The sequence below is a fragment of the Vicia villosa genome, unplaced genomic scaffold (assembly GCF_029867415.1).
Source record: "Vicia villosa cultivar HV-30 ecotype Madison, WI unplaced genomic scaffold, Vvil1.0 ctg.000685F_1_1, whole genome shotgun sequence".
NCBI lineage: Eukaryota > Viridiplantae > Streptophyta > Magnoliopsida > Fabales > Fabaceae > Vicia > Vicia villosa.
In genome coordinates, this window is record NW_026705307.1 from 70,226 (window position 1) to 87,208 (window position 16,983).

General features: G+C 31.7%; 1 protein-coding gene across 1 annotated transcript in view; it reads left to right on the forward strand.

Moving 5' to 3' along the window:
- Positions 1 to 13,858, forward strand: part of LOC131630489 (uncharacterized) — a 36,424-nt gene extending 22,566 nt beyond the window's left edge. The window contains exons 2-6 of the mRNA XM_058901264.1: positions 10,847 to 10,877; positions 11,657 to 11,717; positions 11,798 to 12,026; positions 12,104 to 12,872; positions 13,026 to 13,858. Of these exons, the coding sequence (XP_058757247.1) occupies positions 10,847 to 10,877; positions 11,657 to 11,717; positions 11,798 to 12,026; positions 12,104 to 12,872; positions 13,026 to 13,858 (1,923 nt within the window). The remainder of the gene's footprint in view (positions 1 to 10,846; positions 10,878 to 11,656; positions 11,718 to 11,797; positions 12,027 to 12,103; positions 12,873 to 13,025) is intronic.
- Positions 13,859 to 16,983: the final 3,125 nt, after the last annotated feature.

A 16,983-nucleotide genomic window follows, 5' to 3' on the forward strand; every position in this document is an offset into this window, starting at 1 on the left:
AACCTTTGACCGTCTTAAGCCCTCAAACTTTCGCTCTATTGGTTTTAAGACTTACTGATTAAATTAGGCATACAAACCAAAAACAAGTGATATTTAATCAACCATAATTAAGCCAATTTATTTCGGATCCCTACGGTTAAATTATTTTACATACTGACATCTAAATAAATTAGCCAGACATATTAATATGGTTAAACATGCATAAATAAAATTGGTTCATAATGATAGGCATATTAATTGGCATATAATATATCATGCAAATAAATATAAATGAAGGCGGTAAATAATAAACCTGAATAATGTAAATTGCAATTGAATCTTCGAGTACTGAACTTCCACCACAAGTTGGCTGGATCGTTCTTCAGAATTTAAACGGTAATTAAAACAAGGAAGTAAAAGCGATAAATCTAACGTAAGGGTAGATTTATAAAAGGTTCACAACAATTTCCGGTGTAGAAATTGTTGTGAGAAAATAAACTATTTGAATGAAAGCAGGAAGAAAATAATAAGCACGGTACAATTCCGGCAGCACTTCGTTGGCCGGAAATTGCACACCGAGAACTGATGTGACTGCTTCTATTTATAGGGGAGCTTCTGCCGTTGGAATGCGTGGAAATAGGGAACTCCTTGGAGACGTGCGTCTCCACTTCTTCAGGGTGACCCAGCACACGACTTGAGACGTGCGTCTCAAGTGGAGGAAATGTAGGAGGGCTTGGAGACGTGCGTCTCCTCATTGGTGACGTGGCATGGATCGTTGGAGACGTGCGTCTCCACTTGCTTGTGTGATTTGGGCCACGCACAATTTATTACTTCGTGGGCTGACTTTGTGTCTTTGGGCCTTTGGGTCTCCTTTAGCATGGTTGAGCCTTATTTGCACCCCCTTTTCATTTCAGCACTATTTTTCATCTTTTAGGCACAAATAGTAGTGATTTTAGCTCCATTTCTTTCCTTTTCACAAATAGTCCTCAAAACGAACATAAAACCTAAAACAATGAAAATACCAGCATAATACCAATATAAAGCAACATAATTAAGATAAAATAGGGAAATAATGTATGTAAATCAAGCCAAATATGTGATACGTTTTCGTGTTATCAAATACCCCCACACTTAAACCATTGCTTGTCCTCAAGCAATCAACCACACGGTAAAAGAAAATGATTAAGCAAGATTCGAAACAAGGGCATGACACAACTCCTAATCATATTTGTGTTAGGCAAATGTTACATCGATAGGTAATAGATATCAACACCAAGGATACCGTAACGACACAATGTTCAAAAACTCCCTCCTTATACAAACCAATTCGAATTATGCCATTATAACTCAACCTATATCTCTCGTTTTTCTTTCGCTCCTTTTCATTCAAGCGCAATCACATTAAGCCCGTTATCCGTACACTCACATAGTAGGGGAAATCGGTTAGCGACTATGATCCTTTTCTTTTCTTTAGCACGGGGTTCTGGTTTTTTTAAATGGCGAAGCCCCATCTTTCCCAACTGCGGTTGCGGGGGATCGGACCGTAGTCCACCCTACCAAGCCCAGTACCAGTGACCTCTAGGCCAACCAACAGTGGGTGCTAATTATTAAATCCTTATTGGCTTAACAACCGTTGGGCTAAATGACCGGGTGAGGGTCACCTAACTTAGAAGGTTATTTTTCAATCAAAACATTTATATATTAAAAACAGGATCATTCACTTATATTCATCGACTCCCTACGTAGTTTGTGCTTAAGATGGTGCCGACTGCTAATATAAACTACTTAAGAGCTACTTTGAAAACTTGAGCCTAAGGTCTCGGCATAATGGGCATCCAAATTGATATCACATAATGAGGAGGTTTAGGGTGTCAAGACGGTATCGATGTTGTTGAAACATCTCCAAGTCTTTCTAACAATGCCTAAAATGTGACAACCTATATACTTTCAGAGTGTGTATGCCATGCGTCAAAATTCAAATTTTTGTTGGAGGTTGAAATTTTTCAAATTTTTGGGGAATTTGATAACAACAGAAAATCATATATAAATACTTGACTACATAACTAGAAAACAATAAAGAAACAAATGAAAGCGGTAAAGCTTCTCCCCCACACTTAAACCAAACATTGTCCTCAATGTTTCGATCCAAAGTGGAGAAGGAAAAACAGAACCTGTATGGATGCTACCGGCGGGCTATCACGACCAAATCCACTCCGCGTCCGGAGGAAATACCTTCTCTTATCATACTCATCAATTTATGTCACCACCAGCAGCAACACTCGTAGGAATGTGCGTGGAGACCCTCTCATCTTTGAGATGATCATCTATAGGTTTTTCGCCTAGATATGATCGAGACGTGACAGGCGATCCATATCTTTATTATCTGCAAATTCAAACGATAAAAAGGAAAACATTAAACTGAAAACTCGTGGGTTGCCTCCCACACAGCGCTTTGTTTAACGTCGATAGCTCGACGGCTTAAGAGTGCAAGCACTCAAGGTGGTTCTCTCGAGAATGAATCCTCGGTTAAACTTTTAGCAAACCTCATTTTCCATGGCCACTTATCAAGCCATCTCACATATCCCTCACCTTTTCTTTTCTTTCTTCTGTGGGGTGGTTCATTCTTTTGAAATCGTGGTGGCGGTTCTGGGTCGATCCTAAGTATCAGCTTTTCAAGTTCGGGCTTAGTGATATTATCCACCACCTCAAAGATTAACCTTACCCTCTTATCACTAATGATATCCTTAGTTTCATGGTCGTCTAAATTTCTCTTTTTATGCAAGACTTCAAATAAGGGTGCATTAGTGTGGATATTTTCCAATATCTTCACATACATTATGGATTTGGAGTCTACCTTAGCTTCCACAAAACTTTGCGGGAAAGAAATCGGTGGGGTATAGAGAAGAGGAATAACAATAGGTGTTTCCTTCTCTACCTCTTCTACAACCTCCCTTTCAGTTGGTGTTGGTGGATTTTTCTCAATCTCCACTCTTTTCTCGCTAGAACTCTTCTCAACCACATTATCACTCTTCTCAATCTGATAATCACTCTCCTCAATCTCATTATCACTCTCCTCATGAATTTCAATTTGTTCTTCACTAATGGTTGTGTCAATATACTCCTCAAGTAAGTCTCCTAATGGCTTTTGTTCAAGTTGGGAGATTTGAGTCTCTAATGCCATGTTGTGAGTTGCGAGGGACTCAACCATAGTGGTCAGTTGCCTAAGGGTTTCATTGTTTTGAAGACTTTGTTTGATAAACTCTTGGTTTTGGACGGTTTGTGTCTCTACAAAGTGCTCCATCATGGCTTCTAATCTAGAGTGAGTTAGCGTCTCGTCGGGATCCTCCATTGATGTTTCGAAGTTAAAATTATGGGATTCTTGAGGTTCTTCAAAGGGATCTTGCGTTCCATTTTGCGTTTCCTCAAAGTGCTTCGTCATCATAGATTCTAGCCTAGAGAGAGTTTGTGCTTCAATGAATTCCTCCATTATGATTTCGAGGTTGGATTTAGGATAATCTTTAGACTCCTCAAAATGTTGGGCATGGTGATCGTAGAGGAAATTTGGTTGATGATAAGTTTGCGTTGCATTGAAATCCTCTATTGATGCTTCAAGGTTAGAGTTATAGGATTCTTGTGGTTCCTCGAAGTAGGTTAGCGTCGCATTTTGTGTTTCCACAAAGTTCCTTGTCATCATAGATGTTTCGTTAAAATTTTCCATTATTATTTCGAGGTCGGATTTATGGGGTTCTGGAGACTCCTCAAAATATTGATTATGGTGATCGTAGAGGAAATTCGGTTGAGGATAGGTATGGTTGGGATTATAAAATTCTTGTGGTTCCTCAAAATGTTGGGATTGGTGATTGTAGAGGGAATTCGGTTGAGGATAAGCTAGTGTCGAATTGTAATCCCCAATTAATGTTTCGAGGTTTGGATTGTAGGTTTCTTGTGGTTCCTCGAAATGTTGAGATTGGGAGTTGCAGAGGTAATTTGGGTGAGAATGAATTGGTGGCGCAGCATTGAAATTCTCCAATAGTATTTCGAGATCGGATTTATAGGATCCAGGTGATTCCTCGAAATACTGGGAGTGGGGGTTATAGAAAAAGTTTGGGTGATACATAGTAGTAAATGAAAAGAAAGAAAAAAAAAATGCCTTAGTCTCTACGGTGTAACAGCGAGTTACGATATCGACTTGAATAGTCCCTGGCAACGGCGCCAAAAACTTGATCGCGACTTTACGTGTCTATTAGTCGGGATAACTGCAAGTGCACAGTCGTGTCGTGTAGTTTTAAAAGATATCGAATCCACAGGGACTATAAATCGACCTACCGTTATCTAAAGTTACTATGTAAAGCTAAGGCTAATGATATTTGGGTTTTTTATAAATGGGGAAACTAAAATCTTAAATCTAGGTAAAATATAATAACAAGCGGATATCAGTATGTATTTCATCTAACTTAGGTGATCCGAAGTTCCATTGGCCAGATTCTAATTAAATCAAAGATCTTTACTAACTATGTTATTTAAAAGTCCTCCTCTCAAACTCTCGCTCTATTGATTCAGACTACGATCCTAACTCTTAATGTACGCTTTCGCCATCCCACCAGATTTAGAAACGCTTTTTGAAAACAACATAGTTAATAAAATGCTTGTTTTATGAAGTCGTTATCTACTTAAATCTCCTAATCTCAAACTCTCGCTCTGTTGACTCGGAACATGCTAATATCCCTAACGTACGCTTTCGCCATCCCGCGCGGGTATAAAAACACTTTTTGAAAGTAAATAAGTTCTAATTAGTTCTAATACGCTTTCGCCATCCTTAAAACCAATGTCCTATGTCTACTATCCAGTTAAAGATCTCAAACTTTCGCTCTATTGATTTTAACCTTTGACCGTCTTAAGCCCTCAAACTTTCGCTCTATTGGTTTTAAGACTTACTGATTAAATTAGGCATACAAACCAAAAACAAGTGATATTTAATCAACCATAATTAAGCCAATTTATTTCGGATCCCTACGGTTAAATTATTTTACATACTGACATCTAAATAAATTAGCCAGACATATTAATATGGTTAAACATGCATAAATAAAATTGGTTCATAATGATAGGCATATTAATTGGCATATAATATATCATGCAAATAAATATAAATGAAGGCGGTAAATAATAAACCTGAATAATGTAAATTGCAATTGAATCTTCGAGTACTGAACTTCCACCACAAGTTGGCTGGATCGTTCTTCAGAATTTAAACGGTAATTAAAACAAGGAAGTAAAAGCGATAAATCTAACGTAAGGGTAGATTTATAAAAGGTTCACAACAATTTCCGGTGTAGAAATTGTTGTGAGAAAATAAACTATTTGAATGAAAGCAGGAAGAAAATAATAAGCACGGTACAATTCCGGCAGCACTTCGTTGGCCGGAAATTGCACACCGAGAACTGATGTGACTGCTTCTATTTATAGGGGAGCTTCTGCCGTTGGAATGCGTGGAAATAGGGAACTCCTTGGAGACGTGCGTCTCCACTTCTTCAGGGTGACCCAGCACACGACTTGAGACGTGCGTCTCAAGTGGAGGAAATGTAGGAGGGCTTGGAGACGTGCGTCTCCTCATTGGTGACGTGGCATGGATCGTTGGAGACGTGCGTCTCCACTTGCTTGTGTGATTTGGGCCACGCACAATTTATTACTTCGTGGGCTGACTTTGTGTCTTTGGGCCTTTGGGTCTCCTTTAGCATGGTTGAGCCTTATTTGCACCCCCTTTTCATTTCAGCACTATTTTTCATCTTTTAGGCACAAATAGTAGTGATTTTAGCTCCATTTCTTTCCTTTTCACAAATAGTCCTCAAAACGAACATAAAACCTAAAACAATGAAAATACCAGCATAATACCAATATAAAGCAACATAATTAAGATAAAATAGGGAAATAATGTATGTAAATCAAGCCAAATATGTGATACGTTTTCGTGTTATCAAATTGTAAATTTCAAAAATTATTAAGGACCAATTTGCAATTTTTTGAACTTTTTGGGGTCAATTTTATAATTTTGGAAAATATGAGGACCAATTTGTAAAATTTGAAGAAATAATAATAACAAATACATTCTATGAAACATGAGAGGAATTTCAAATTCTTTGATTTTTAGTGTCATTTCAAAATGATTAAATTTAACTTAGATGAAATACTTCATAAATTTTCATCATTTTAACAATTCTTCATTTTTGTATCCAAACAATGGATTTTGGTCAAATCATTTTAAATTCCCTCAAAAAATTACTTTCCCTCATTAAAATGCTTCATCCAAACACACTCTAAAGGAAATGCTTAGGGTTTTTTAAGGAATTCTTAAAAGGTTTAATTATATCTAATATATATGCCATAAACTATAATTTAAAGTAAGTTAGTGATTATATTTTGGCCGCACCTTTATATTGACGTTCTTTTGGTCTCATGTAGTAAAAGTGAAAAAGGTGTATTTGAAAATTATTTTTTAAATAGTGTTTAGAAGATAACTTTCATTATAAAAATAACTTTCTGACGAACACAATATCTTTTGTTTTTCATTTGGTAGTAAAAGGAGTTTTTCCAAACTAATTTCTAGATACACCCATTAGTCTTTCTTGTTCATTTGACTTTACTAGTTATGTTTGGGAGTTTGGAGGGGAAGGGAGGGGGTTTTGGAAAATAGGAAGAATTAGGTGAAAAGAATAAAATGATTTTGGGTAGGAGGGTTTTGGAGGGTTTGGTTTTATTCATAACACCAAAAACCCCATAAAATGAGGGAACTCAAAAATTATATTGAAGGAGGGTTTTAGAGGGTTTTGGAGGGCTTACATAAATTATTCAAATATCTTTTAGGTTGTTATACTATTTTGAAAATTAAAAATTTTGTAATGATAATAACTCTTTTATCATTCTAAACAAAATCAATTTTTCAAAAAATGTCAAATATTTTTCTATATTTTTTTAAAAATTCGTTTTCGAAAGCCTTCCCCTCCCCTCCCCTCCCCTCCAAACTCCCAAACATAGCCTAAAGGAATTTGACATATATTCAAACGAATCCAATTAAAAATAAAGACGTTTCCCAAAGATAATTTAAAAAAAAATACAAGTTATTATATGATATACAAATTTATATGGTGTAATCATCAAAATCAAGTTATTATATGATATGCAAATATATATGGTGTAATAATCAATCCCAAAACTTGGACCTCAACTAAAATTTAGTAGAACGGGCTATCAGACCCAATTCAACTTGGTCCGTGATAGATTTGAGCTTTTTGCGGAATTTTCGGGCCCATCTTTTATAGCCAACTCTTCTAAAATTATCCCTAAGATTTAGACAATTTCTTTATAGATTTCTATGTAGTGAAAATTCATGTTCAAAATCTCAAAATATCCTTAAGAGATGTATCTCTAAAAACATCAAAAAAAATTATGATTTTGGTTAATTCAGGGATACATCTCCGAAAACACCCCAAAAAATTAGAATTTTGGTTAATTCGGATATACATATCCGAAAAAACCCCAAAAAAATTGTCAGAGGTTTTTTCGGATTTGCATATCCGAAAAAATTCTTAAAAAATTGAAAATTTTGAAATATTGATTAATTCGGATATCTTAAAATTGATATAATTTATAAGTTACGAAATAATAATGATAATTATACTATTCATATTTCTATTCTAATTCCTATTATAAATATAAAAATAAAATTCATAAAAAAATTTATTATTTTTTTTATAAATTTTATATTAATAATTACTAAAATTATAACTAATACATGATTATATAAAAATAAATACATTAATAATTATTCAACAGAAATTTAAAATAAAAGAGATCAAGTACGAATAAAATTATTTACTACTTTATTTATTATTTAATATAAATTTTAAATTACATAGTTTTTCAAAATAATAAATAAAAATTACAAATATAAAAATTATTTTAATAACTAATTATGATAAAAATTATTTATTGATAAAATGATTTTTAACTTTAAAATTGTTTTGGAAATTTTGTTTATAAAATGAATTTTTTTAACTATAAAATTGTATTTGAAAATTAGTTTATGAAATTATTTTTTTTTATATCATAAAAAATAATAAAATGATAAATAAATAAATATCTATATTATTATTATTATTATCACTTATATATATAAAAATAAGATGTTGATTTAAATATTTATTAGGCTAATATTATTATTATTATTATTATTATATCTTGATTATAAAAATAAGGTGTTGATTTAAATATTTATTAGGCTAATATTTATTACGGTCAGATAACCGATATGGTTCAATAGCTGTATCGGATATGTCATTGAACCGGTGTGAACCGGTCAAAACTGGTGTAAACCGCTAAAACCGACTGTTTTTCTGAACCAGCGGTTTAACTGCATTTTTTAATTTTTTAATTTAAAAAATTAAAATGACGTTGTTTTGATTATTTTACTGAAAAATACAAATAAAAAATAAAAGAAAAAAAATGTTGTAGATTCGGTCGATTTTGTTATTAATGATTTTAATATTAAAGAAAGAGATCCCAACATTGAAACAATTTTTCCTTTCTTGAAATTAAATTTAGTAGACAATTGAATTATTTTGTTATTGATTATTCAATTAGATTATATTGCGATTAAACTTTGTTTGCAATTATACTTTGTAATTTTGTACAATTTTATTATGTGTGATACCTATGTTTAAAATTTGAATTTAGATTATGAACTTGTAAATTAATTTATAATATGATATTTTCAAAAAATTTAAGTATAATTATATTTTGTAAAGACTGAATCATCCGGTTTGATAGGTTTTATACCTATATAATTTTGTTATAACGACCGATCTACTCAACCGAGTTATCTGATTTAACCCGGTTTAGTCACGCGATTCGACCAGTGACCTAGTGGTTCGACCAATAAACTAGTTACCCAGTACCCTCAACGGTTTGATGTCCGGTCCGGTTTGTAAAACACTGATTATAGTGATATATATCATACAATAGAAAAAAGAAAGATGAGTTTTTTGGCAAGTTTGACACGTGTCAGCCTCTCTTGCATTCTGCTATTTTTATTTATGCTATAAAAGGGAATTAATATAATAGAATAGTTTTTATTAATATCTTTAATTAATTTTTATTATTTAATATTTAATTAATTATTATGACCAAATAAATTTATTGAAGAACTCAATATTTATCTTTAGAGATGTTGAGTCCTTTTTTCTGATTGGTCAATTATCTTTTTTGGGGTAAAACAAGTACTAAAAATGTTAACCCTACTAATTATTTTTGTGTACGGCTATTTATTGCTTCTTTTATTTTCAATGTTAAATTTTTCATATCATGTGCTCATATGCAATGTATGGATTCATTCTCCAACAAATATAAGCATGTTTATGGTGATTTCAAATATCACACATCTCCTATAAAATCCTATCTCTTATGTTATCACACCATTAAGCTTTTTGCATATCCTTTGGCTACTATCACACTCAGATTCGCAAATCCCTAATGTTTATGTTTTGTTTAGGTATGGTTTATGGTTTATTGCTCTTTTAATTTATAGAGATGAAATTGATAAACCTTAACCCCTAATATTTTTTCGTTATTTCCAATATCTCTTTGTTTTTGAGTTATTTGTTGTTTTCAATCCCTAATTTATCTTCTTTTAGTTTCAATTTCAATATTGTCCTTGATTTCTAATTTCGCTGTCACTCTGCTAACTCGTGTTTTTCTTTTTTTTAGTGCAGGTTGTAGTAAGCATCGTTTTTAGATTCGTTTAAAATAACCATATATCGGCTTCCATGAATGCAATTTTGGCGATGGATTTCAGTGTTGGAAATACCTGCTTTTGTATCGGCGTGGCTAGGCAGTTTGATCGTTATTATTGTTGGTTAGCAGGGTTGTTGATGGTTATTTATTGGTACTTCTATGGAGTTATTTGCTCGAACCGGGGGACCGACTATAGAAAACCTTTTTGATGCTACATAAATCAACTGTTGTGTTAGATTATTTTTGTATCAGTTACCATGTGTCTTCTGCAGTAATTAGATATGAGAAGGCTCCTTATGTTGCATTTATTTGTTGCTTTTCAAGAGTGGATCTTAAGAGAAAGGAAGAGATGAATGGCCATGGTTTTGACTTCTGATGATTTTCCAATTTGTTTTTTAATTATGTATGCTATTCAATTAGACATAAATGCACATCTTAATTAAGAGTTGACATGTGGGTAAATACACCATGTATTTGTTATAATGATCTATCTATTTTTCACAATACATGTAGTCTTCATGTACTATATTCATTCTATTTAGTTAAAATGTGTTATGCTTTTTTATAATTTTATTTAAATGCATCTGAAGAGCAGCCTATTATTTCTTACATTTCTGTCCCAACTATTCCAAAAAGGGTAACAAATGGGTCTAATTTTGAGACAAAAGTAATTTCACATCCCTGATTCGGAAACTGCTGCAGTGGGAACTCTACTTGCCATTCCTCCTTCCGAAGTTAAAGTTTTCATTCTCCCCTTGGCCCAGTTGAAAAGCCTAACCCCAGGTGAAGTACCAGATTCTGAAGTGAAATTAAGGAATTGCCCTGTCTGATTCGTAAAGCTTTTGGAGAAGGAGGGGAGATCCGCAGAGGTAGAATTCTGAATACGGGTACGAAGGGTCATCCTGAAGTGCTGGAAGGGGGGGCTGGAGGAAGGGGACGAACCGCATCGATTGAGTTATATCCGACAGGCTAACACCCACGTACCTAGAAATTCAAGTATGCAGATCGAGAGAGGAGCAAGTAAGAAGTGGTTGTAAAGAATTAAAGTTTCGTTAATATTTGTTTTTATGTTTTCTTCCAGGTCGATGGAATCAATGTAAAACTTGCTGAAAGTTAGTTAAGATGCTTGCTTTGGACTTCACCGGTCATTATTTTATTTGAAGAATATGGCTACTTTAAACTTTAGTAGAAGTAAAATTGGTGTATATTTCAGATTCTATACGCTGATACAACTATTATGAAAGTTTTTTGAGGATGTTATAAGTAATATGAAAGTTTTTTTGAGGACATTATAAGTAATGTTGTTGATGTAATTTTATGTTTTTTATGTACAATTTATCTATATTTTTATTTGGAATTTTTAATTCTCATAAATATATAAATTCACCTATTATATAATTTTTTGTATGACTTTCATGTTTAAATTACTAATGTAAGGTATAATACTTGCACGACATTCAATAATAATATGGAAGAACACAATAGGTAGATTTATTTATTTATTTATTTATTTATGAGCATGATCGATTTATCTATTTAGATATCACATTTGAAATGATCAAAAAAATTATTTGGCATGTTTTGATTTAGTTAGAACTGTACTGATATATAATCTTTGACACTAAGTAGTAAACAAATTTTTTAATATACACTAATGTAGAATTAGAATTGGAAATTAATTATAGTAAAAACTTGGATTATAAATAATTATTTATTATAAATGGTAAATAATGAAGTTTAAATTTTTTACTTAGATATTCGTTAACAAAATACGACCAATAGAGTTTATTGTTATTTTAATTTTTACATTTGGGGCTTTTTTTCTATGTTCATTATTGGAATGTCATCAAAGTAGATGTTATCAATGCTATTACTCAATTTTTCTTGCAAGGTTGGATTCTTCCTGACTTCAATGCTAGCAATGTTGTGTTGATCCCTAAGAAGCATGATTTGTAAATAGCATTGATCAGTTTAGGCCCATTGCTATGGCTAACTTTAAATTTAAAATCATTTCCAAAATTCTATATGACAGGTTAGCTACTATTCTTCCCTCTCTTATTTCTAAAGAGCAAAAAGATTTTATTGCTGGCAGAAACATCAAGGATGGAATTTGTCTCACTTCTGAGGTCATAAACATTCTTGGTAATAAAAGCTTTAGTGGGAATGTGACTCTCAAAATAGATATAGCCAAAGCTTTTGACACCCTCAACTGGGACTTTATCCTCAAGACCTTGGACTGCTTGGATTTAATAACAAATTATGTCAATGGATTAAAACTATTCTTGCCTCTGCATCTCTCTCTATAAGCTTTAATGACAGAGTTGTTGGTTATTTTAAGTGCTCTAATGGGGTGAGACAAGGAGATCCTCTCTCACCCCTCCTATTCTGCCTTGCTGAAGATGTTCTCAGTAGAGGCTTAACTGAGCTTGTCTCCAACAACAAGTTGAATCTCATCCAAGCTAACAGAAATTGTTGTGTTCCTTCTCATACCTTCTTTGCAGATGATATAATGATCTTCTACAGAGGGGACATTAAGTCTCTTAACTCTATTTCTTCTCTTCTAAAAGACTATGACATCAATTCTGGCCAGATTTGCAACAGTTCTAAGTCCATTATTCATGCTGGTGGACTCTCTTTGGCAAGGCATTGCAGACTTGCTGAGATAGTTGGTTTTACCATAGCTTATCCTCCCTTTGTTTATCTGGGATTTCCTATCTTTGTAGGCAAACCTAAAGCAATTCATTTTCTTTCTCTTGCAGGTAAAATCAGGATGAAGGTAGCTTCTTGGAAGGCCAAGCTCCTTTCTATGGCAGGCAGGGTGCTATTGGTGAAGACTATAATCCAAAGCATGATGGTGCACAATATTGCCATTTATGACTGGCCATCTAGTGTCATCAAAAGCATTGAAGCCAGCTCAAGGAATTTCATATGGAGTGAAAATGTGGATCAAAATAAGCTAGTTATTGTGTCTTGGAAGAAGTGTTGCAGTAAAACAACTGAAGGAGGTCTTGGTATCATCTCTTTGAATCACTATAACAAAGCCACCAACCTTTACCTTTGCTGGCAGTTTCTTAACAAGGATAAAGCTTGGTCTAATATGTTAATTGGTAGAATGTTCAAAAATGGCAAGATGGTCAAATATTACATCAAATCTTCCCTTTGAAAAGGCTTCAAAGAGCAGTATCACATAGTGAAGGACAACACATGCTGGACCCTAGGCAATGGCAAAAAAGTGAATTTTTGGCTTGATGATTGGACAGGAGAGCCTCTGGCTTGTAAGTTTAATATTCCTGAGAAATTTCATGCCACCCTCACTCCTAAGGTGGCTGACTTTTGGATGAACAACCAATGGACTTTTCATGATAACATTCTCCTTGCAAGGCCTAATCTACTTGCTTCAACTTCAGGATTTTACATTTCTGAGTTAGACAAGGAGGATACCTTGGTTTGGAAGAATTTGGAAAATGGCATTCTCACAATCAAACATGCCTATAGTTTCTTGAAACATGCTGTCACTGAAAAATGGGATTCCTTCCCTTGGGACATTGACTCTGCCCCAGCTCATTCAATGATTTGCTGGAGACTCCTACACAACAAAATGCCCACATATGAGAATTTACAGCTAAGAGGTTTCTTCTTCCCTTCGCATTACTCTCTATGTTGTGGACATATTGAAACCTCTACACATCTGTTCTTTGAGTGTCAGTTTGCTGTCTCCATTTGGAATTGGCTAAGTGCAATTATATCACTTCCCATGCCTATCAATTGTTTCTCTGACTGCTGCCTTGTGTTGAAGAAGGCCTGGAATCCCCAAGCTAGGGTTGTGGTGAAGGCTAGTTTGGTTTACACTTTTTACCTGATTTGGCAGGCGCGTAATCTGCAGAGGTTTGAAAACAAAAGCACACATTGGAAGAACTACAATATTAACATCATGGTTAGAGCTAAACTTGTGGGAAATTTAACTAAGAAGAAGAATGATGATTGTATGCTAAGTTTCTCCTTCCTTAAGTGCTTGCGCGTTTCTGTGGAGCCTCGTGTGCCTTTTACTTACCATGGATGTTATAAGGTGCCCTCCTCTCAATGGTTGGATTAAATGTAATATTGACGACATGGCTATCGGGTCTCCTTCTATGTCAGCCTGTGGAGGGATTTTTCGTGATTCCCAAGCTAACCACATTCTAAGTTTCAGTGCTTTTCTTGGTGATGGATCTCCGGTTATGGCCAAGTTCACTGTGTCAGTTTATGCGATTGAAAAAGCTATGCAGTTGAAGTGGACTAAAATCTGGATTGAGACAGATTGTAAATTGGTGGTGAAGGCTTTTGCTAATATTAATTTGGTGTCGTGGAAAATCAAATCTCGTTGGCTTAGTGTTAGACTTACACTCTCATCATTGATTTTAGGATCACACACATTTTTCGTGAAGTCAATTTTTATGCGGATTTTCTGGCTAATATCGGGTTTAAGAGCAAAACGGTATCTTGGTTTAGTTATGTGCATAAGGACATTAGTAAGGATTACTTGTTAGGCAAGAAAGAACCCCTAGGCTTAGGCTTTGTTCTTAAGAGGTTTTGCCTTGGTCTCCCTCTTGTGTTTCTTGTTCTCCTTTTTATTTAATATTATCTTCTTATGGTTAAAAAAAAAGTAAAACTTTTTATATTAACTTTTATATTAATATGATATTAATGACAAAGTAAGAATTTGAAAAGATAGATAATTACTCATTATAAATAGGAAGAAATTTATTTTTTGCTTATATGCATTAATCATAGAGTTTTAACTTAATTAGTTATCCATTGGTATAAATAGTAAAAAAAATCTAAATTTAGAGAAATTGATAGTTTTAACTTAAGATATGATATGAATTGATAGATGAAAATTGACCTTTAATAATGAATAATAAGATTTAAAAGTTTTTTATATGCATTAATTAAATAACAAAGATTAATTATTACATGTACATGTAGACAAGTATATTAGGAAATTTAGAGAAATAAATAAAATCAAAAAAATTAACATTTTTCACTATGATTAATTTTTTGGATCAAACAAATTTTTCATAAAAATTATTTTTGTTTTTCATGGGAAAAATCAAAATATTTTTAAATAAGTATTTAATTATATATTATCAAATTCGAATATTTTAATTAAGTGAATTGAAATCTTCTAATTACTTAATAGTAAACTAAAAAAAGTATAACTGAAATAAGTAAAGTCTACAATATTTGTTTTGATATGGTAAAATTTGGACAATTTTTATTTTCTTACTATGCCTAGTAAAGAATAATCAATTAATTTGATCTATTTTATTATCGTTTAATTTTTTATCATCAAATATCATAAGAGTAATTTTTTGATTATGGTAGTAAATGATTTTAAAGGCTAATGTAGTTTTTATTTTAGTGAATGAGATAATATAATTTTAATATTTGTTTGTTATAAATATTTTTATGAACAGGAAAAAAATTATTGATATAAATCTTTTTATAAACAGAAAAAATGTATTGTTGATACAAATATTTTGATAAACAGGAAAAGTTCGTGTATTGTTGATACAAATTATAAACGGGAAAAAATATATTGTTAATACAATTGTTTTTATAAACGAAAAAAAGTGTATTGTTGAAACAATTTTTTTTATGCATATAACAAAGAATAAATTATTTAGATTGAATAATAAATTTTATGTTGCATATTTTTAATGACATTTTTTTATGATATATCATTAATAAAAATTTATTATATGTTTAGTTTATAATTTTATAAGTTTATGTAAATTAAAAATAAAAGTTCTAATATTTTAGAGAGATTGAAAACATATTTTATTTTTATTACATTTTAGAAACGTATGCGCGTAATTCATAAGAATTCGTAGTAACGCATGTGTATCCATACCAAAATCTATTCGAACCCACGGGTTATTGTAATTATTTTGCAATTAAAGAAAATAAAAGTAAATATATTTTAAAAAATATATGAATCCGAACACGGAGAAAACGTATTTATTTATGTTACTAATATTTAATTATTTAATTAATATAATATTTTAAAATAATATGTTATTAGTTGATATTTATAAAACTAACTGATTGCATAAATATTTTTATAAATATTTTTATAAATAATTTCAAAACAAATTTAATATTTACATATTGGAAAATATACGGTTGATCCAAATATTTGTGTATATGGAAAAACTATATTTATGCTCAAAATATAAATAAAAATATGTTTTCTCTTAAAAATAATAAACTTTATTGGTTAAATAATTTATTATATTTTAGAAACATATGCGCGTAACGCACCAGTATCCGTACGAACGCACAAATATCCTTACTAGAATCCGTGCGAACCAACGGGTTATTATATTTTTTTGTATAATTAAAGAAAATAAAAATAAAAATATTTTAAATAATGTATGAATCCAAACACGAGTAAAATGTATTTATTTATGTTACATATGAGAAAATATACGGTTGATCCAAATATTTGTATATATGGAAAAATTATATTTATGCTCTAAATATAAATAAATAAAAAATATTTTTTTTAAATAATAAACTTTTTTAGTTAAACATTTTTCCAGATCATAATTTGTGCGAACTTACGGGTTATTGCATTTTTTTTCAATTGAAAAAAATAAAAATAAAAATATTTAACATAATATATGAATTCAAACACGAGAAAAATGTATTATTTTTTAATTAGTTATGTTACTAATATTTTTATTTTTAAGATAATATATGGAAAATTGAAATCATACAATATAATAAAGTAAAATGAGAATTTGGGTAAGTTTGTCAAGTGTTAGTATTTTAGACACCTTACTATTTTAAATTTTCTATTTTAGGTAATCTTTTTGTCATAGGATGACTGGACTGATTTCTCATGCTAATAAGTTAGACATGTGAAAATAAAGCTTAGAATTTTTGCTTTCCCACATTTTTCATCACGAAAAGCACGTGACTATCTTAGATATTTATATTATTATTTGGATTTTATTTACTTTTTAAAATATAAAGTTGTCACATTTATTTATTAAATTTTAAGTTTTGTTATTTAGGCGGGAAGGAATGAACTATATCGAATTTGTAATCACAGTATTATTTGAATTTGAACCACTGTATTATTTATTCTTACTACTTTTGAAATATTTTTTAATTAATAAATAAAAAATTAAATTAAATACATTCTCACTTTCATTATGAATTTTTTAAAAC